Source organism: Asterias amurensis, chromosome 1 (assembly GCF_032118995.1).
Source record: "Asterias amurensis chromosome 1, ASM3211899v1".
In the NCBI taxonomy this organism is placed as follows: domain Eukaryota; kingdom Metazoa; phylum Echinodermata; class Asteroidea; order Forcipulatida; family Asteriidae; genus Asterias; species Asterias amurensis.
The window spans coordinates 20,707,235-20,728,903 of record NC_092648.1 but is presented as its reverse complement, the minus strand read 5'-3'; the positions used below and the strand labels follow the sequence as shown (position 1 = coordinate 20,728,903).

Sequence of the window (21,669 nt, the reverse complement as noted above, 5' to 3'; positions counted from 1 at the left end):
ACAATACTGTTTACCGAAAGTGTCCAATGGCTTTAAACCCATTTGTAAAACCATGGAGGAAGGAAATCAAACTGCCTCTAAATAACTAAGTTGTTCACACAGAATCGATTTCGATGCGTGAATCAAAAACTAAATTCGGATTCAAAAGGGTACCATTTTTGTTATTCTACAACAACTGAATAAAAATTATACTCGATGGTTGGCGCTTTTGAAATGTCTTAGTTAACCTTTGGAGGTTTTAGAGCCGATTTAGTCTAAGCATAAACTCAACATTTTAAAGGCACTGGACACTATTGGTAATTACTCAAAATAAAAGACTTCAGGCCTGATGCCTTTTATTAGGCCCTTAAATATATGCATCTGATCGCACACTGAGTTGTGCAACAAGGGTATTTGTCTTTGATAACCAATTGAGCCTAAATGTTCACAGTTTTTTTGTTATTTTATGCATACGTTTGGGTACACCCATTTAGAATACTGGTCGTTGACAATCACCAATACTAGTGTCCAGTGCCTTTAAGGTGAGGATAGAGGGGGTGGAGGTACGCGACGTCAACACTGACCGTGACAGTGGCGGGATCTGATATCGGGCATTTCCTGGTAAAGGACAAGGCAGTGAGACATTTTGGAGATTCTGATAATGAATCCAATTTCCCCCTGTCTGGGGGTGCATCGTCAGCTGGTGCGAGAGAACTGGAAACCGAGCAATTAGTTCTCGAGATGAAAGTTGTGTTTGGTTGCCCTTTTTTCAGTCCAGAAATAGACTTTGATTGTACAGAACCTAACAGTGTGTACTCTGAGCCCCATCTTCCTATTCCTCTCCCCACCACTGTAGAAATATTGTCAAACCTGAAACAATTTAAGACATTTTGTAGGAAACAATGATATTAACTGCATAACTATTACAACAGGAAGTGAATACCAAATCTTTACAACTTGATTAGCTGTTCGCAAAAGTATCCAACGACTGTTATCATGATGATTGTTCTTATATGATGACATTCACATTTCAACTTGATTAGCTGTTCGAAAAAGTATCCAACGACTGTTCTATGATGAATGTTTGCACGGACGCTTTTTCTCTATTTCTGTTATCAAAATTTCTTTGAAAATAACTCGTGCCACCAATTTCTAAACTCATCATTAATTAAGCGGTGGCACCCGAGATTCCATGCACAAAGTCCCGCCAGAGGTGTTTATCCCTCATCATGTTTACATTTGGAAGGTCCACGATTTCAGACTCCGTATCTCTAGCGAACCGAATATTCTCTAAATTATTGAGATAATATTCGTAGCAAAATGTATCTGTGCAGGCCCCTATATTTAAAAACGATATAAAGCAACGATGGGGTGTTCGGTCTTTAAAATTCTTGAAAATATTCCTTTAAAATGTTCACCTGCTAAGGTACACTTCAAAGCACTGCGAACCACAGTAGCTCATTTCTCGTCTCTATGGAACGCCAGTTGTGACAGTAAACAGCAACACACTCTGGCTCCCATAAATGGAGACGTATAAATATACCAGGATTTATTTAATTTATATTTTTATAAATAATCAAATCTGGCGGCTCACCATGAAGCTTCCAAACCTGGCCCGGACAATCGCTGCTCCAGATCGGTCTATTTGTACCAGATAGCAGTAGGCCATTTACCGATCTTCCGATGGGTGGTCCTAAATTACATTTACATGTGTATTATTGTGTTCCGGGGGTTAACCGTTTATCCCCTGTAAATGTCAGTTTCTATGACAGCCAACAATTATTTAGAAGGTAATTCATAACAGCTTTCAAGTGTATAGTGGGTTTTTATAGTGTGGCATCAGCAAACCTTATTGATGTATTACTGTAACTTTGTTTGGGAATGTCTCAGACGTAATGGGTTTATTGACAAGAACATCCCCAGACTTTCTTTAAGTGTAAACAGTTTCTCGAGCAGATGCGGTTGAGATCACGGCCAACTTCTAAAGGGGAGATTACGCGAGAGCTCGTTTTTGTCAACGATCTCACCTTTTTTCATGTTGTAAAAACTCAACGTAATCTCTCTTTAAAGGCAGTTGACACTATTGGCAGTTACTTAAAAAAATTATTATCATAAAACTTATTTTGGTAACGAGTAATGGGGAGCTGTTGATAGTATAAAACACTGTGACTGTGAGAAATAGCTCCCTCTGTAACATAGTTTTCGAGAAAGAAGTAATTTTCTACGAATTTGATTTCGAGACCTCAGATTTAGAATTTGAGGTCTCGAAATCAAGCATCTGAAAGCATACAACTTCAGGTGGCAAGGGTGTTTTTTCTTTTAATATTATCTTGCAACTTCGACGACCGATTGAGCTCAAATTTTCACAGGTTGGTTATTTTATGTATATGTTGAGATATACCAAGTGAGAAGTCTTTGACAACTATTAATAGTGTCCACTGTCTTTAATGCTGGGTGCTGGCTAAACCGGAATAAAAGTGTTCTGGATTTACCTTTTAGCGTGTTATCCCCCCCCCCCCCCCAATGCCCCGAAGCTTTCTAAACTTAGCTTCGCCAACTTGTTTGTTTTTGGAGCCGGAAAACTAGAAGGATATTTTTTCCATAAGGCCACGTTCTCTAAGGAACATAAAATGTTATACTTGCGTGTAAGTCGTTCGAGGATATTTTGTGGTGATATTGCATGCCCTTGTTGCTTAAATAATGTTTATGTTGCGTGTGAATGGATTGGATGTTGCATGCCATAATGTTCAGTCATGGTGGATGGAACATTGTTCAACCAACTCCTCCATGGTAGATAACACAGTTTTTTCTAAAATGCAAAGCGCCCACAGATGCACAGACTAAAGCAATTGTTTTTCAAAAAACTAAAAAAGACGTACAAAGCGAAGTAGATGCATCCCTTGAACATTTTCTCTCTATAGTCATTGATTCATGTAGTTATTTTGCCACAGGGATTCACATCCTAGCGTCTCTGCCCTAGGTGGATTTCACAACTAGTTAAGACGAGTCTTATCTTGAGTAAAGACGAGTTACGAAATCGACCCTAGGCATCAATGTCTTGTTTCACATTCTGCATAAAACTTATCATTCTTGGCATAAGAGTAAATTTCTTCGTTTTGTTTACAACACTCTCCCTTTGTTTTCGATTGCAAATGTAAAGATAGATCGTGTTACCGAAGGACTTGCATTCACAAGGTTGTAGGTTCGAATCATACAAGCTAACCGCTGATTTCACAACAGCTATAAAATAAGTTATGTCGTCTAGGCACTGAATTACAATTTCATGATTTGTGCAATTAATAATCATAGACGTTAAACCAAATTTTGCAATATTTGTAATGTTCTGTTGCCAGCTCATGTTTATCCCCTTGTGGGGGTTTGCCGAGTTCCCTTGGCGGGAAGATCATCTAAACAAACAACATCGAAAAACAACAACTAGCAACTCGTTAGATGTAACATCACTCGTGGAGTTCAAAAGTCCAAGGGTCTTTTCTGTTTGTATTTGGTAGAGCGAGTAATGGGTAATAATGGGACCCAAAGTGGAGGACTTTCAAGGTCTATAGACTCAGATTGAGTCTGTCAGGTTCAATGTCAATGATACGAACCAGTCTCCCTCAGTCGGCCTTTCTGATAGTATGTGTCAGACAAATTTAAGAAAAGGTGTAGCCTATACACCCTTAACCGGAGTGAAATAACCCAGTGCACTTATCGTTAATGGAAGGGGTTTGCCCCGGTGTTCCTGGTTTGATTTGCTACATATTGCACCACAGCACCTTGTAAAACTTTACATGTTGCTATAAAAGATAGTCCATAAACCTTGCTGGAAAATACTGAATCAGAATGTTGAAGCGCCTTGTGCGTCACGTGACGAATATTATAAGCGCTATACAAAAAGCCTCTATTATTTTTACCACCCCTCCCCAAATTCATTGTTAACTGTTGCACATTGCACAAGATGTTCCGGAGGAAGACCGGAACAATTTAACCGGGATCAAGCTTGATCCGGACGGAACTGATGGTCAAAATGTGCACGGAACGTAAATACACCAGTCCTACTTATTAATACCCCAAACAGTGTGGACTTCTTAGTTCAGCTGTTGAACCGATGCTATAATCAAAATGACAGACAGGCGTAGAGTTTAGTTTTGCCTTAAAAATCAGATCAAAATCCCTTGCAGACAGATGGAATTTTGGAGAGGACCAGTGAACTAGAGTATCGGCCCCTAACAAATGCATGCAATTGATTGCTATTGAGTGACCATTGCATACCAGGAGCAAAATGCGAGCCAAACTCCCGCTGTGCTACACCTGACCATGTTGTCTCTGCATATAATTGCTTAGACACATAGGGAAAAATATAATTCCTTTTTGGTGGCAAAAAATGGCCAAAAGCGAAAAGCCTTCTTAAGCATAAAAATTGTTTTGTCAGGAAAACGTGACAAAGGGTCTTCTTGGAAGTGGTCCGAACGCACGAAACAACGTGTAAGATCCATTGCTTTCTGTAAAGCCTGCAGGCGGACCGGTCACTCTCCCTTCCAGCTTCTAAATGCCTCCAAGTTTCAAGATTGACGCACCCAATCAACGCGTTGACGCAGTTCAGGGCATTGTAAATGTTCTGCCCAAAACCGTGATGGATGTAAACAATCTAACATTTTGTCAGACTTGTCCAGAAACATTTTGTCAGAAAATTGAGATTTTGATTTGAAATAGCTATTTCGATAGAATATCTCATGTCGACATTTACAAGCAAGCACTGTGCAGGTATTTTGTGTTGTTGTCCGACAATGACACTTCTTCTTTTTGGAGAGTTTCTTATGTCTTCTTATGTCTTATGTATGTTGTCTTATTATGTGAAACTGCATGATCTGTCAAAATTCGTTTATTGGGTAACGGGCTGTGTTACAAATACATTTCAAGGTGTCGTTTTAAAATACGACGGAACAGCTCTGGTCTTGTCGTAAAAATGGGTGAGCAAAGGTACAGCAAAGACCGTGTGTCCTTCACAATTAAATTGAATTAGTTCTGATGCGTCGTTTCTTTCCTCAGCCTACAATTAGTATACCTGTCATGGATTTAATCAAGGGGGGTTGATATTGAACCGGACATGTTGTTAATGACTTAATGGTTACTTTAGGGGGGGGTAAATTTTTTTCTCTGGTAAAAACATTACTGCCTTGCCTGTGTACCTATCTAACTATCTCCGTCTGGTAGATCTTACCTGGGCCCAAGCACAAAAATTTGCTTAGCCTGAAAATTCTTCCTTGGTAAAAACAGGATTACCAACCACATTTCCACGTGATTTTCAGGATTAAGCAAACAAAAGCCGAATACCAGTATCAAGCAATATGCAACAAATGAAAATTTGGTTGGTAATCCTGTTTTTACCAAGGAAGAAATTTCATGCTAATAAATTTGTTGTGCTTACAGGCTTCATGTAATTGGGCCCTGAGGCGTACCTTAGGTCGTTGAGTTGAGTTCCACTTGTGTCTGTTATTTTCTCCAATAGACCTTTAGCGTGCTGCTGCCAACTTGGTCATGGTCCCTGTATCCAAGCACAGTCATGGATGCTAATATTCATGGTACAAAGAGGAACCAGACTATTTGGCTTTCGAGCCTCGGTTTTGGTTACGTTGTTTCGAGTGACGGAAATCAAGGTGGCCAAGTGAGAACCCCTCATTTAAATCTAGCCCCTATGTATTGCGGCATTACCTAAATCTGTCCTTGATCTTTGGATATGTCACAACATATGTCACAACATATGTGTTATTGTTGTGTGTCTGTTATGGGATTGTTGGCAACAAGATCTACATGCCTGCTGGATCTCGTCCAGTACCTCATCATTACTTGTTGATACTTCTGTTCAAAGTTATACTGCTGCCGTTGTAATACATGCATTGGTATTATTATTATTGATAATTGATACCGTATCGCTTGTGACATCATTGATGTTTTGATGCTGTCGGATTTGTGGTGCATTTTAAGTTAATGTCGTCGTTATTGTTGATATTACAAAGTATTGTTGCTGTCTTTGATGTTGTCGGTATTTGTTGTGGTGTTGTTGTTGTTGATGTTTGTGCTTTAATTTCCAGACTCAGGTATTCATGACAATTAGATCTAGCCTAATGTCAACATGCCTGCATTTTGGTCGTACTGATGTCTGTAAGTAACTATTTTACAGCTTGAAGGAGCACTTGATTCTTGAATACAGCTTGGCCTCGAAGATCTATGATTAGCAACTTGAGAAATGATCAATTTCCACGAGGAACCTGCATGCACAGGGAACATTCCACAGTCCCCCACCCTCTTATGTCATAATAAGGAGGTGTCCTATTAATTAACGGGCATGTGGGGTCGGATTTGGTTAAAAAGTCCGTCCTTCAAGTGTTAAAAAGTCTTAAATTGAATTATCCAAATTTAAGGAGCATTAATAGATATTAAATTCAGTAATTTGTTTATGTCTTTACAAAATTGATGAAGTGGGTAAAACTGTGGCCTTTTCTTCTTTTGGCACAGAGTTATGAATTTGCTGTTTCTCCCCTGCGTTTTTCAACTATTAAAAACTGTCTTAATATTTTTAAAGGGTGGCTCAAGTCTTTAAAGTCTAATATTTGACTTTTTGAAGTGTGCAGATACCCTGGTGTAGCCGTAGCTGAAGTTGATTTGCGATTCCGACACGCTGTATAAATATAATCCCAAATTTCTCGTAGGCTTAAATTTTGAGGTCAGATAAAGTTCAGTCTATTTTGCCAGAGATGATCACAAATAGGACTCTATTATTGTTATCAACTCTCATGAGCCTACTTCTGATTACGATCTATACATATACCAGAAAAATCTGTCATCTATCACCGGACTCACTGTCTACAACCAGACCCTGAAATGACCGGCAACACACGGTACACATCTCCGCTCAAGCCCTCGCCTTTGTTTATTTTTGGCTTGAATAAACGGAAACTGTTGCAATATTATTTTCTCCATCCAGATTTTTAGTTCAAACGTTCTCCCCGCCAGTGTCAAGGTCCTCCCGCCGTCAATAATTGAATACAAGCGGGTAATGTAGCGCATTATTACCACCCGTCGGGCCGTGGATTCGGCACTACGAGCCTTACATTCCCGGTATAGATCGGGTGTTTCTCTGATAATTGCACACTCCAGGGTTGAACGACCATTGCTGTGTTGGATCGTTAGTGAAGCAAAAATATATGTTAGAAATTAGGTAGGAGCGGGAAAAGCACATCCGTTTGTTCTTGAAGCAATTTTTCATGTCTCTATTGATGATTTTGTGGCTTTGAGATATCGAAGGTGATTTTGTCAACAAGCCCGCTTTGGATCCGGCATTTTGAATGGATAGCTGACGCGATTAAGACGCTGTTGTTTTTGTTTACATTATCTGTTGTTGTAGTGTAAACAAATCGAGTTTGTACTATAATTAAAGTGAATGTAAATGTTTATGAAAGACAGGGCCATTGGTGTTTACTTTGCCGTGGGCACGTCATGGTCACGTCATGGTCACGTCACGATGAGAGACTACTGATGATACCACTTGACAACAAAACTTCCTGTGCGCATCGTTGTGTTGGATAATACAAATACATGTAGAAATAGGTTAAGATAACAGTAACGTTGGGACATCAGCTGGAACAATGCACATTTAACATTGTTTTAAAAGGGGGTCATTGTTAATTCTAACCAGCTACCACACTGCTGTTTTATGACAAAATGTATGTCTGTATCATAATCACCTTATACTACCACTGGAACTCTTCTATGAAATGCATCCAGGTGAAATCCACATAAAATGTTGTACTCCATTGAGCCACGCATGGCACGTTCAGGCTCTTTTTCTTCTAAACACGTGACGTCACAGGTTTCAGGGACTTGATGCCTATATTGTTTATTAAAGACACATCAAATAACATAAATATTGTTGTGGAGAATTTGTGTTTGTGACAAACATCGGCAATCCATGGCTTTCTCTAACTCTTATTGTCATCACTTGAATAAAAAAAAACGGTTAAAGGTCAAAATGCAAGATCATGAATGTGCCTTCGCTCTTGTACTTTTAAGGTTTTGCTCCACGGTAGATTATGTGCAGACGAATGAGACATGCACGAAAACCTCATCCAAGGACAGAAAACGACAGTTGGCATAAACACTTATTATGGTTGTCTGCGTTCATAATGTCACAAAAGTACACAAAGTTCATTTCTAGTAGTTGACCATCTTTCAAAGTAAAGTTTTTCTCAGGACAAAGTACAAGTGGAACTATTTGAAAGCAATCACATTCAGCCATTTTGGAAGTATCTTTAGGCGAAGGCTATACAAGTGAATATGTATAAGTGTGACGGCAGAGGTCAATATGTTACATGGATGTCACAGTGATGGAGATTATAGTGGGCATTTTAAAATTTCTGTTTTACCAAGTCCAATTTTATAAAGGCTTTTTTTGTTTACAATACTTTGGGTTTTTTCTTGGTCTTTTGAATAGCGCCTCCATTGCCTCTAATCCATTGTGTCTCATTGTAGTTCTTTAACTAAAAAAAAAACCCAAAAACTGTAGGCTCCATTAACACGGCTAACAATTTAATTAGGGCATTATGTAACACCACAATAAAAAGAAGTACACAAAATACATCTTTATTCAATTGAACTTCTCTTTAATTACGTGTATGTACATTTTGCAGCATGGTAACAAATGCTTTGAGCTGAATAGAGTGTTTTTTACCATCTTCAGGTCAGATATTCTTATCAGCTGTAAGTTCAATGTACGCATTAATTTGTAATGTTGAACCACGCAATGTTGTTTGGAACCACTTCTCTTAAGAAAAGGGCTTCCGTTTATAAAATGCACTGTGGGTCTCAAGAACGCCTTGTGTTTCAAACAAGGAAGTTTCACTCGTCGAGTTCTATCCTGTATTTAGCACTTCCACAGTCAAGTTTAAATTTAGACCTCGGAGAAACGGACTTTACATGACAATTTCAAAGCGCCAAATTTGTAATGAAGGAAACTGCAAGATGTCGGTTTTCCTAAAAGCAAGTCATTCTAGAACATGTTCATGTACTTTGGGCAGGTTTTTCTTCTTTATTCACTTGGCACTCTTCCATTTTATAGCAGCAAGCGTGAGTCACGTTATTCAATGCGATACAATGTGACACCAAATGACATGAAGTATTAGTATGACATGTGGGCGACAGCCGTTTACGACAAATTAGCTGAAATAAAAATACATCTCTGTGTGATGAACAGTTGATTGCCGAAGGGGTATTGTTTTAGATGACAACTAATCCGTTTCAATTGTAGATAAGTGGAATATTCAGTGGTACTTGTGTAGTCATCTCAAATTGCTCCAATTTGGTGACCCTTGTGTCGGCTTCTGTTTCATTCCTAGACGTTACGATTTGTCTGAATGTTGCATTGAAGATGAAAACGATCCATGGGTGGATTTCCAAAAGAGTTAAGTCTTATCTCGAATTAGTTCGTGCTGCTGACACCGGTCTTGATAATGGAAAGGTATGGCACGCATTGGGGTCCTATAGCTCTATGGGGAATGGCACTGCGATCAGATAATTTGTACATATTATATTTAAAACTATAACAAGAAACAGTTTTCCTGTCTGCCGTCTGGTAAATCACAATTCGTGGGTTTGTAATACAATCAACACACCTCGATAGTTTCCTCTTTGAAGATGGTTCTTGGCCGGGGAAGGACACTGCAAAAAAAACGTGTTCAAATTGATACCATAGTGTTGTCATAAATAGATACCAAAAAGGTATCAACATCTACACTATAAGGTATTAACATAACACTGATTACTGGCAAGACAATTACATTGGTGTTATTATAAAAAAAGTTAACACTATAGTTAACACTATTTACATATGCTGCCAATTTTTGATTCTTGTTGATATTTCTATAGTATGTGACAACACCAAATGGTGTCAATATTAACACCCCAGTGTTCGCAAAGTACATGTGCTTGACACACGTCAGTGTGTTGGTTAAAACGCCATACCACATTATTAAAAAAATGTTTCACCAAGTATATTAAAGCTGCCATCGTTTGGGGCAAAATGAGTTACATTGCAAAAACGCACAGTTGCAATAAAGTATTAAAAGGGTAATATAAGGCAGCTTGTGCAATTTCCATTCGGAAATTAAGGATATGGGGAATCATGTTCAATGTCTATAAAAACATAAAGTACATCACAACTTGGGAAGATTGGTACCATAAGCGGATTAAGTTTTCCATTAAACTGGATTACGTTTGCCTACCAAGAACATATGTTGCATTCTGAAAGTAATTTAAAGATTTATTGGATTAGATTTTCACAAACATGGCGAGTTGGTGGAAAATTGGATGCTAAAAGTGTGCGGGAAAATTATAAACAACGCGTATGCCACTCACTCGAACATCCAGATTCGACGGTCGTTGATATCAATATTGTGAGATTACAAGAAAACCAAACTGATGTGTATTATAAATTGTCATTCTCGCTTCTGTTTAATAAGAACAGGTGTGTGAAAAACCAGGTTTTGGTTGAAAATTTGAAGTTCTAATCAATGCAGTCTAGCTTTAAAATCACTGTTCTGATGGTCTTTTTCACATTAATTGATAATACTTTCTTAGCTTAATTGTGTTAGAAAGTCATATGTTGGGGATTTTTGTTATTATTATTTTTTTTTTTAGTGTGATGGGGAAAGAATCTTGAACATGCTACTTTGATGACTTTTATGGCAGCCGTTTAGATGTATCCATTGACAAAATTGGTACCGTTACATGAGATATCAGACTAAATTTATACCATGGTTTTTAGCATGTTTTTAATGACCTTTTATAGCTAGACTTTGATTTGGAATAGAAACCCCTATCTTATTACACGTCTGTAACATGCCGTGTCACCGTACATGACACAGTGTCTGGACCCCTAGATTAACCTAGACGATCAAGTCTATGGTGCAGTTCATCGGGAGACACGCACAATTTCCTGATCGGAAGTTTATGTGACGCAGCATCTGATTGGACAGATGTTTTGATAACGGGCCTGTCAATTGGCCAATCGGTGGGGATAGTCATCTATTGCCTCAGTGGTACTATCTGCCGCTCCGTAGAGGTGTGCGTAAAGTTAATGAAGATGGAGAAGGTGTCATTGATAAAACATTATCTCTTTTACTTCGGGCTTTGCGATGAGCGCCCTAACCCCATGTAATGAAAAACATCATCTTCAAGTTGGTATATGAACACCAATATTGACTCATCCTATGCACACTCTGAAGAACTTGATATCCGAGCAGATGTGAGTCAAGCCTGTGCCACGGACGCAACATCTGTTTTAAGAAGAGCAAAAAGTTGTGGGCTCAGAGAAGAGCTGATGATTAGACAGTCAGGTCGATGTTTTGATCAGTCCTGCTTTATGGTCCTCATCGCAAGATAAAAGAATGTACAACCTTTTTCTCAACTTATTTTTTTCGTAACCAGCCACTGTCTTTCAACAGATATTTGCGTGGTAAATATTGATACCTCACCATGCAATGCCTCAAATCCTATATAATGTGGCATTAGTTTTTAATCTGGTCCCTCCTATCAAGGTGTTTGAGCGTCAAGCTTTCTCCTTGGTCCCACCCAATACTGCTTTGGACACTATTGATAATTGTCAAAGACCAGTCTTCTCATTTTGGTGTATCTCAACATATGCACAAAATAATAAACCTGTGAAAATTTGAGCTCAATTGGTCGTCGAAGTTGCGAGATAACTATAAAAGAAAAAAAAACACCCTTGTCACACGAAGTTGTGTGCGTTTGGATGTCTGATTTGGAGACCTATTATTCTAAATCTGAGGTCTCGAAATCAAATTCGTGGAAAATAACTTCTTTCTCGAAAACTACGTCACTTCAGAGGGAGCTGTTTCTCACAATGTTTTATACTATCAACCTCTCCCCCGTTACTCGTCACCAAGCAAGGTTTTATGCTAATAATCATTTTGAGTAATTACCAATAGTGTCCACTGCCTTATTTAGTAAATAGGAACAAAGAGCCACTCCAACAGTTTGATTCCACACACTGTACTCTTTTGAACTCATTGTATTACATCCACCCTGCAATCTATACTGTTGAGGAATATCATTTCTTGCCGTCAGCTCCCCTGACTTATTTTCATCTTAAATGTTTTCCTCTTGTATCCCCTAACAAAAAGAGTGGCTTAACCACGTTACCACAATTAAAACCCTTAAAATGCAAGCATCGCACCGCGCTATCGTGTCATAATTTCTTTCCTCTGTACTATGATCTTTTGATAACTTGAAACTTTGTGTCAAAAACCTAGACAGACTCGACTTTTTCTCATAATGATCCGGGATTGGATTTCGTTAAAAGGCGTTTCCTTTGACCTTGTTTTAGCCGAGGCAAACCGTGGGGCGTTACACTCTGGTCACCTGGCCGAGGCACGGGTCAAACCTGCGGTGTCTGGATCAGTCTGGGCGTCAGACAACCCATGTTTTAGGGACATATGACTAATTGCTGGGGTTTTATTTCAAGTACCAGAGAACTATTTATAATATAACATACATTTTAAGGTTGTTCCGGGCTTGTCAATGACTCATCTCCAGAAACCAGACAAAAAGGAACTCTTTTGTGTCTCCGATTTTTAGTGACGTTGGATTTTTTTTGTTTATGTGTCCAGTTTAGACAAGTTCAAGAGGCTTTGTATTTGACGTACCCCGCCTCAACTCAGATACCAAGTCCCAACCCACCCCCCCCCCCGACTCCATACCTTCATCCACACAGACACCTCTGCTGCCCTTTTCCCAATATGTATTTATAATACCGCTCAAGAGCGCACGCGGCACACCCCTTTTTAGTAATAAAACCCTAATAGTCTGAAAGTGTACTTAATTTTCCAATATTGCTGAAAATTCAAACAGCTGAGCGGGCTCCATACACGAGCAAGCAAAACCGTCAGTGTGTGGCAGTCAACACCACCCCTCCCACTATTGTACCCATGAACACCCCTTAAACACATTACTTCAGTCATGCTTGTTAATGTAAACACACATCATTAAATTTAAACAGAGCTTTCCAAGTAAGCTTCCATAAGACGATTTTCCCCGAAACGGTTCTGGTATAAATCAGCGACGAAGTCTCTTTAGCCCCGGGCCCCCTACCGTCAGCAGCCGCGGATCGCTGCCCGATGATTTATATCGTACTCCGACTGCCTCGTTAATACTTACTCCATGAGGCAGAAAATTAGAGCTAAATGGGTCACATCATAGACGCTACCAATCTGCTGGTCCCTCATCACTAACGGCATAACTAGGTTTCCCGTTGTTAAGTTTCTCCCCTATTCCCCTGGTTGAGTTCCAGACGACTGTCTCGCTACTAAGTTTTCAGTAGAGCCTCTATTGAACATTGAACCATATTGGGGTAGATAGATAGATGGTGTATCCGTGGTATAAGAAATGAGAGAATCTCAGTCATCTTCTAAAGTACCAAGGGTCAATTTGATAAAGATAGTTCTAACTTAGAACTAGTGCTATAAGGACTCTTTAGGAGTTTTTGAAAACTTAAAGCTTAACATAAAACGAGTATAAACTCGTCCTAACTTGAGATAAGAATAGTCTTAACTAGTTGAGATAAAAACAGAGCCAAGTTTTTTAGAGCTGCTGAAGCAAAATGTAACTTAGTGCTTATACCAAACAAGTAGGATTTGAAACTTTGCATGGTGGAAATAAGATATAGAAGAGTTTGCGGTAACACCATGTAATAACAATCTCTAAATGAGTTGGGGTGGTTCTGAAAAGAACTGTTGGGTTAACTCGATGTTTCGATCAGTATGCTCTGATCGTCTATACCAAACAAGATTTATACCTGGCAAAGTACTGTGTATTTAGGACAATCTGTGACTAATTTGCTGCTTATTTTTTCTGAGCAGAAAGTTGCTAAGCATAATTATTTGCTTTAGCAGCTCTATGAAATTGGGCACAGGTATTGGTGAAAGGCAAACAAAACCAAAGCTTTTGTAACACACTGACGGGTTTGTCTGTTGAAATAATAGTACCGTTTAAAATTTGCATGGGGGTATAATGTGAACGAATCCCTACATCGGTAGTCTAGACACACATAGTTTGTCAGAAGTAGGTTGAGTTTAATTGGGGTTTTTACAGTCTGTGTGCAACTCTGATAAAGGCATCGAAATGATTTATATCATGGTTAGTTCCCCTGATGCATGATTGAAAAGGAGAAGTTAACCCCATAGTCCGTAGAACATAAATTTCAGATTTTAGATTATAGCAAACTAATGAATAGTAAAGTATCGATAGGTGGACGGTCTTATCGAGCGTTTAAATTGGTGGATTGCACATGACGTCATTTACCGCCATCTTTGATGTAAGTGCCCCGCGTGTGTACGCGCTGCACAGACTCTCAGCCAATGGTCGCCTTTCACGCGTGCACGTTTCATCAAAGATGGCGGCCAATGCAAGGGGTCTATTGGAAATTAGCAACAACTAAACGACAACAAATAAATAGTTTAATTGTATGGTTATGATACCTTTTCTATGGAGTTGCACTGGCCAGGTTTATAGCTTCTTCTCCCGTCCTTTTACCGCATTTTATGCTCGATATGGCGCCCTCTTTTGTTTTTACCTCACGAAGATTAAACACATGCAGAGTTGCTACTACAAAAACAAACAAGCAAACAAACGTGACCAATCAATCGACTTACTGTGTTTGCTTTCTGTTTTGTTCCTCTTTCAGACCAAACGTGTGCGTGTCAAGGTGTTGCAGCGGTTGGAAACTAGACACATATACAGGACAGTGTACTATTCGTAAGTATTCAGTCAGAGTCCCTTAAAGACACTGGACACTGTTGGTAATTGTCAAAGACTAGGATTAACAGTTGGTGAATCTTAACATAAATATGCATAAAATAACAAGCCTGTGAAAATTTGGGCTCAATCGGTCATCGAAGTTGCGAGGTAATAATAAAAGAAAATTAACCTTTGTCACACGAAGTTGTGTGCAGTTGGATGGTTGATTGAGAGACCTCAAGTTCTAAATCTGAGGTCTCGAAATCAAATTCGTTAAAAATTACTTCTTTCTCGAAAACTATGGCACTTCAGAGGAAGCCGTTTCTCACAATGGTTTATACTACCAACAGCTCTCCGTTGGTCGTTACCAAGTAAGTTTTTACGCTAAGACTTATATTGAGTAATTACCAATAGTGTAAAAGTGCCGTTAATAATGTTTTACTCTACAAGCAGACACCAGGTGTAAATGCCGTAGCCCTAAGGGACAGGTGCGAGAACAAAATACACACCTGAACATGCCGATCATTCACAATTAGGTTCTCGTTGATTAAAGTTGTACCCCTCCCAATCTTGTCCTGAATACCTTCCGGGAATGTGTATATTGTCTTAATAGACGAAATTACTCACAACCTGGGTGATTTCTTCCATCAAGCGAGCCGGTTTCATTGTGGATTTACTAATATAGGGTTCCAGCCCATCTTATATTTCACACCTGTGCTCAACAAATACCACAAGATCACCCTCTGTCATGTGTACAATTTGTAGCTGGTCTGCGCTTCTTTAAAGGGAATAAAGGGAAGCCTACTGCAGCTGCCGATTGTTTAAACACTTCGAAGTAATGTGGTTATGTAATAATATATCAGTTTTGATACCCCAACATTTGAATATGAAAAGCATTACTGCAGTTACGCTTCTGAGTTGCGTAAATGACTGGAAACATTACGACGGTGCATTGTACAAACATCGTTCAATGTGAATGGTGTGCCAGACAGCGGCAGGCCACGGGGTGGCTATATGGGCACGTACCCATCCCACCTCATCCCTTCCCCAAGGTCCCATCTCCTCACAGGTGCCCCCTCAGGTGCCCGAGGTAAAAAATAATCCAGACGGTTTAGTGCCATAAAATTAAAAGGAAAGCATGGTTCCTGTGTCCCCATAATGTTGTCCCTCCCCAAACGTCCCGGCTACAGCGTTAGAGCCAAATAAAACAGTTTTATTTCTATGTTCACTGTACAGCTGATTGCAGACGGCGCTGCCAAAATGGCGGCATTTGCATCCAGGCGCGGCCCGACGTCTGCCAGTGCAGAACGGGGTTCCACGGGACGTACTGCCAGTCGGCTCAGGTGAGTGCGGCTGGTGGTGGCAGGTACAGACCCCCATCGTCGTCATCATCATCATCATCATCAAGTGGTACCAGCGGCGGTCTTTTCTCTAATGGACGAGTCGTGACGTCATCAATGAGATCTTCATCGTCTGTTGTTAACTACAATGGTAGAACGTCATCATCTGGTAAGAACAAATGACACCTTCTAACCCTTTGTTCCTCTTTCAAATAAAATAAAAGATTGGCACCCATCCTATGATGGTTTTAAACAAGGAGGGTGGGTTCGAATCCACATAAGGTAACCGCTGATGTCGCAATGGCTACATTGAATGCTGCCGTCTTTTTACTGAATCACAATGATTTGTGCACTTCATAAATCATGGACTCTGTAAAATCAATGTTTGATGAGCATGGAGGTAGAATTATAACAGGGTGGCTATGGGTATGAGAGAGATTGGCTGTTGCAAGCTTGGTGTTTAATGTTTATATCCCCTTGCGGGAGCTTTTTTTATGCTCATCTCATCAACACAACAAGGAGAGTAACTTGCCCCAAACCAAATATTTAAAATTTAACGAGCAGAGGCGAAGTGGGTCCCAGGGTCCCCTTAAAGGTGGGTGTCCGAAAACAGGAGGTACTCACATTCTAAATCTTGTTATGTTAAACCTTGGTAGGCCTTGGCCCATTTACTATTTCCTTAGTTCTTTAAGAGGATGCCAAATTTACCACAAACAAATGTGGCTTTTCATGGAGTGTTTTACTACGTTCCAGAAAATCTGATATCAATTTGTCTATCTTTTTTTTTCGTTTTCGAACTATTTATCAAGTTACACCTACACTCTTGACTATTTGACCTATAAAGCAATGAACCAAAACTTTTAAAAATAGTAACACTTATTGTTGAATGATCTTCGCCTATATTACACAGTAACACCGCGTTAGTATGTCCCAAGGCATGCCCAGGGCATCGACAAGCCGAACCGCCCCGTGCTTAGGGGCTTCGCGTGAGCAGAGAACACTGGCCGTGCGTCAGCCCGCGCCCCTGCAAAAACAAGCTGCGACCGGGGGATGTAGTGTCACAGAGAGCTCTCTTCTAAGTGTCAATCCGTTTGACATGCCTTCTCACCACAAGGTTACAGTTTGAGCCCTCTGGCAAATTGTCTAACAGTTTGAATTCTTCTCACTTTAAAGGGAAGGTTTAATATAGGCCAATGCTTTTTTTACAAGTAGAGTATATAGACTCATTTTTGCCTGTGTGAAAGAGTCTAACCACATGCACTCTTCTAGCAGCCACTATTTTTTTCTCGAAGTGGCATTTCAAACATTTAAGAAGAGTGAGATAGTTCGGAAAACGACTGATTTATATCGAGACCAGGATCCTCCGTTATTTAGCTTTTTCAGCCCAAAACTTGTTTTTCAAAAATCTGTAATTTGCTTAATATCCGAAAGGGAGCCATTGCCAAAATGCCATGTGATCCAGTATTTTCACAGCGTGCATCAAGTACTTTGGACATGAGCTCATAAACGGCTGAGCGGAAAATATTTATTGTTATTGTTCGGCTTATAGGGGCTAAACTTTTCCTCTGACCTCTGCGAACTCTGGTTTGGCGGGAGAATCTGTGTTTGGGTGCGTGTGTCACCCCCCCCCCCCCCCCCCCACACGACCCAAATTGTACAGAAAGTTTGTAAAATCTATCGTCCTCTTTTTTATCCATTATTCTGGCCATATTAATTTGCCATGTGGGTACCTATGATACGGGTTCAAATCCGACTTCGGCGACCTCTGCTAAAGAGTCCTTTCTTGTAGGTTTTCCCTTCCGTCACATTTTAACACGTGCCCCCCCCCCCCCCCCCCCCCGTCGTCTTGAGTGTCTGGTTACGACAGGCCTCCTGCCTGTATCGCGTATAGTGGTTTGGAAACCTTGGTTCCATTACGAGAACAACTTGCATTAGTGGGGTGGCGCAAGATGACGCGGAGACCAAGCTGCAGCCACAGCCATATCCGCTAATTCTTAAACGGCCTTAAAGGCAGTGGACTCAATTGATAATTACTCAAAATAATTATTAGCATAAAACCTCACTTGGTAACGAATAATGGGGAGAGGTTGATAGTATAAAACATTGTGAGAAACGGCTCCCTCTAGCTCTGAAGTGACATAGTTTTCGAGAAAGCAGTAATTTTCCATGAATTTGATTTCTAGACCTCAGATTTAGAATTTGAGGTCTCGAAATCAAGCATCTGAAAGCATACAACTTCGTGTGACAAGGGTGTTTTTTCTTTCATGGTTATCTCGCAACTCCGACGACCAATCGAGCTCAAATTTGTACAGGTTTGTTATTTGATGCATAATGTTGAGATACACCAAGTGAGAAGACTGGTCTTTGACAATTACCAATAGTGTCCAGTGTCTTTAAACTTGCCGTATAGAGAAAGGTTTTCTATGTCCTTTACAGTGCAGAAGTTCTGGCCGTGGCCAGCCCGAAATGTTCAATTCGGACGCCGCCTTAACCTTAAAGCAGACCGTTATTCGACAGAAATGATGCATAAATCAATGACTCATACCCGTGATAAAATGAATAGTTCATCCCTGGAGGAAGTGTTGGACCCTTGTTAGTGGACTCGTGAAGCTACGTTTACTCTTCCCGTGTATCCCTCAAATTAAAATAAAAAATGACCTCGAGGTTGGTGAACCTAAAAAGGGCGCAAGACTGTCCAATAATAGTATCCTGTCAAAACAATAGTGTCTCATCACTTGACTATGCTCGTACAATCACTTTGTGTACAGGGTGTATCTCTTAAAGTGGCAGCGTACCTCAAGTGACCTCGGCTGCATTTGTATATCTATCAAGATCTGTACCAACTATTACTAATAAATAAATGAGCAATTGATAATGGTGGGGACATTCTTATGAAGGATTCATGGGATGCCTAAAGCTTCCTCTTCGCCCGACTAATTATTAGGCTGCATCCGAATTATCAGCTTCGGTTATGGTATATATGGCGGCGTTGAAGAATGGGCTTAAAGACAGTGGACACTATTTGGTAATTGTCAAAGACCAGTCTTCTCACTTGGTGTATCTCAACATATACATAAAATAACAAACCTGTGAAAATTTGAGCTCAATCGGTCGTCGAAGTTGCGAGATAATAATGAAAGAAAAAACACCCTTGTCACACGAAGTTGTGTGCTATTAGATTCGTGGAAAAATACTTCTTTCTCGAAAACTATGTCACTTCAGAGGGAGCCGTTTCTCACAATGTTTTTTACCATCAACCTCTCCCCATTACTCATTACCAAGTAAAGTTTTATGCTAATAATTATTTGGAGTAACTACCAATAGTGTCCAATGACTTTAATTTCGGCTATATTTTCATATAGGCACAGTCGAAGAATCGGTTTGAACACTTGCTTAGTGTCATAAAGGCCTTTACTCCCCCATTGCCGACATCTTGCTGTTTTCTCAACAACATTCAAGCGTCTGGACGGTGTTCAGACAACTCGACGGTTCGAACAACTCGATGGTTCGGACAACTCGACGTTGAGACAACTCGGATGGCTGGCTTCGGCTTTTGCTTCGGTTTCGGAAGTTTGCCTTGGCCGAAAGCTTGCATTTCCAAATTTGTCGGGAGAATTTAAGCCACGGCCTAAGTCGAAGTCTTTGTTTCGAAAAGGCTCCGTTATGCAGCCTCAGCGTTTATTATTGAACACCCATTATGGGTCAGATTGTGTCGAGATAAAGATCAAAACTTTTGTATGATTGTGCTTGTTTTTTAGGAATTGGTGGGGGTGGGTGATATTTGACACCTCTGTCACTTGTTCTCAGAAGGTCTCCTGTCAATACAAAAAGGAACTTAAACTTGAATAGGGGCCAACTAAAAATGTCAACACACCACCAGGATGCGCGGCTTAGCGGCTCATCGCTGGTCTCTTGTGGATTACATTAATATTGTCCCCGTTTTCAGTTTTGCTTGCCTGAAAAATACCAGTCTTGATTTGGAGGGCATCCTGGAAAGATGCCAGGGTTTCGTTGAGCTTGAAAGATTTGCTGACTTCTTGGTGTAAAAAGGCACAATTTTATGAAAAGAATACACTGTCAAAACGTTTTACACTATGTTTCTTATTTAACTCTGTGATCAAAAACAAGGTAGACAAAGCAAGGTTCATTGGAGTCGTTGAGTTTGAATCGCGTGCCAAATGTGATATCGACTGAACCAGTGCCACTGCCTAAGGATCTAATTAGTCAAATCCACTGAGTTTCTGCTGACTGTTCTCCCCAGATAGCGATCTTGTTATTGTGTTCACACACAGGGTTTATTCAACAAGGGCTTTAGGGGACTCTTGGTGGCGTGCTTTGAATCCCCGCGGAAAACGAGTTGGGAATGTGGAGTGAGATTTTAATCAGGAATAATTTGCTGTAACAGGAATAACATTTGAAGTGTTGGTTGACGTCTTTATTATACGAACCAAATTTTCTGGGTTTTGTATTTTTCTTTTAATTGTAGTGTTTTTTTAAATTTTCTTATGTTTAAGTCAATCTTAATTTGAAATAATGGCCCGTTGAAACTTCAATGTACGTGTGACATGGCTACCATAGGTCTGAAGCTCGTTTTTGTTTGTTTGTTGGGTTTGTGGGTGTTTGTTTGTTTGGGTGTTAGGGTTTTGGGTTTGTTGGTTTGTTTGTTTCTTTGCATTGGTGGGGGTTCTCGCCCATTTTAACTGATGCAATTAAACCATTGAGGAGTGTTCTTTATTCCTCCAGTAAAGGTTTAGCGATGTCTCCATGGTTAAACCGAGTAGGTGTGAACGCGTTGCTCTTTTCCGCAGAACCAGAAATCAGTGAACCGTTACAGGCGGCAGCTTCATCAATTTTGTAGCAGTCCTCTTTTCAGTCTTTTGTGGGATATTTTGCCAATTAATGTAAAAAGAAGTCTCAGAAACATTGGCGCCCAGATTCACTCAACATTGCGAAGTGGGATTTGCTTTAAACTGGAACCTAGATATCAAATCGACGCCAATGTAGCTCGTCGTTATTTTGACTCGCTTGATGTGACCATGGAGGAAGGAATGATTCCCGGATGTGATTGCGAAACACTACATTTTATTCATGAATTTATTGCCCCGGTTACCTCGATCAACTCTATCATAATTGCGTCTATGATCTGTATCTATTCTAATGTCTCTCTTTTTTAATGTACAGGTTCCACTCTGGCAGGAAACAGCCCCTTGGCACGGTACCACATTAGAGGGCCTTGCTTTAGACGAGTCACCACAAACCAATGCCTCGCCCCAATGTCCGACGCTACCACTCTCCACGACGATTGCTGCGCCACTGTCGGTCAGGCTTGGGGCACTAGCTGTCACATGTGTCCCCAACAACTCGGTGAGTGTCATTGTTGTCCCTAAAGATAAATACACTGTCCCAACAAAATAGATACAAGCACGTCCGGTAGGTGTCACTGTGGTGAAACTATGGTCACTGTGGTGATAGTGGTCATTTTGTCAAATGATTGTATATTATTCCCCAATTTGTTTCAAATTTACCCGGTCAGTTTTCCTTGTCA

The 21,669-nt window shown here is 40.2% G+C and overlaps 1 protein-coding gene across 4 annotated transcripts in view; it reads left to right on the top strand.

The window, feature by feature from the left end:
- The window catches only part of LOC139939520 (uncharacterized), an 84,129-nt gene that overhangs the window by 17,260 nt on the left and 45,200 nt on the right, over positions 1 to 21,669 (top strand). For all 4 annotated transcript variants that reach the window (XM_071935602.1, XM_071935680.1, XM_071935758.1 and 1 more), the window contains exons 2-4: positions 14,732 to 14,802; positions 16,021 to 16,293; positions 21,306 to 21,488. In XM_071935602.1, the coding sequence (XP_071791703.1) occupies positions 14,732 to 14,802; positions 16,021 to 16,293; positions 21,306 to 21,488 (527 nt within the window). The remainder of the gene's footprint in view (positions 1 to 14,731; positions 14,803 to 16,020; positions 16,294 to 21,305; positions 21,489 to 21,669) is intronic.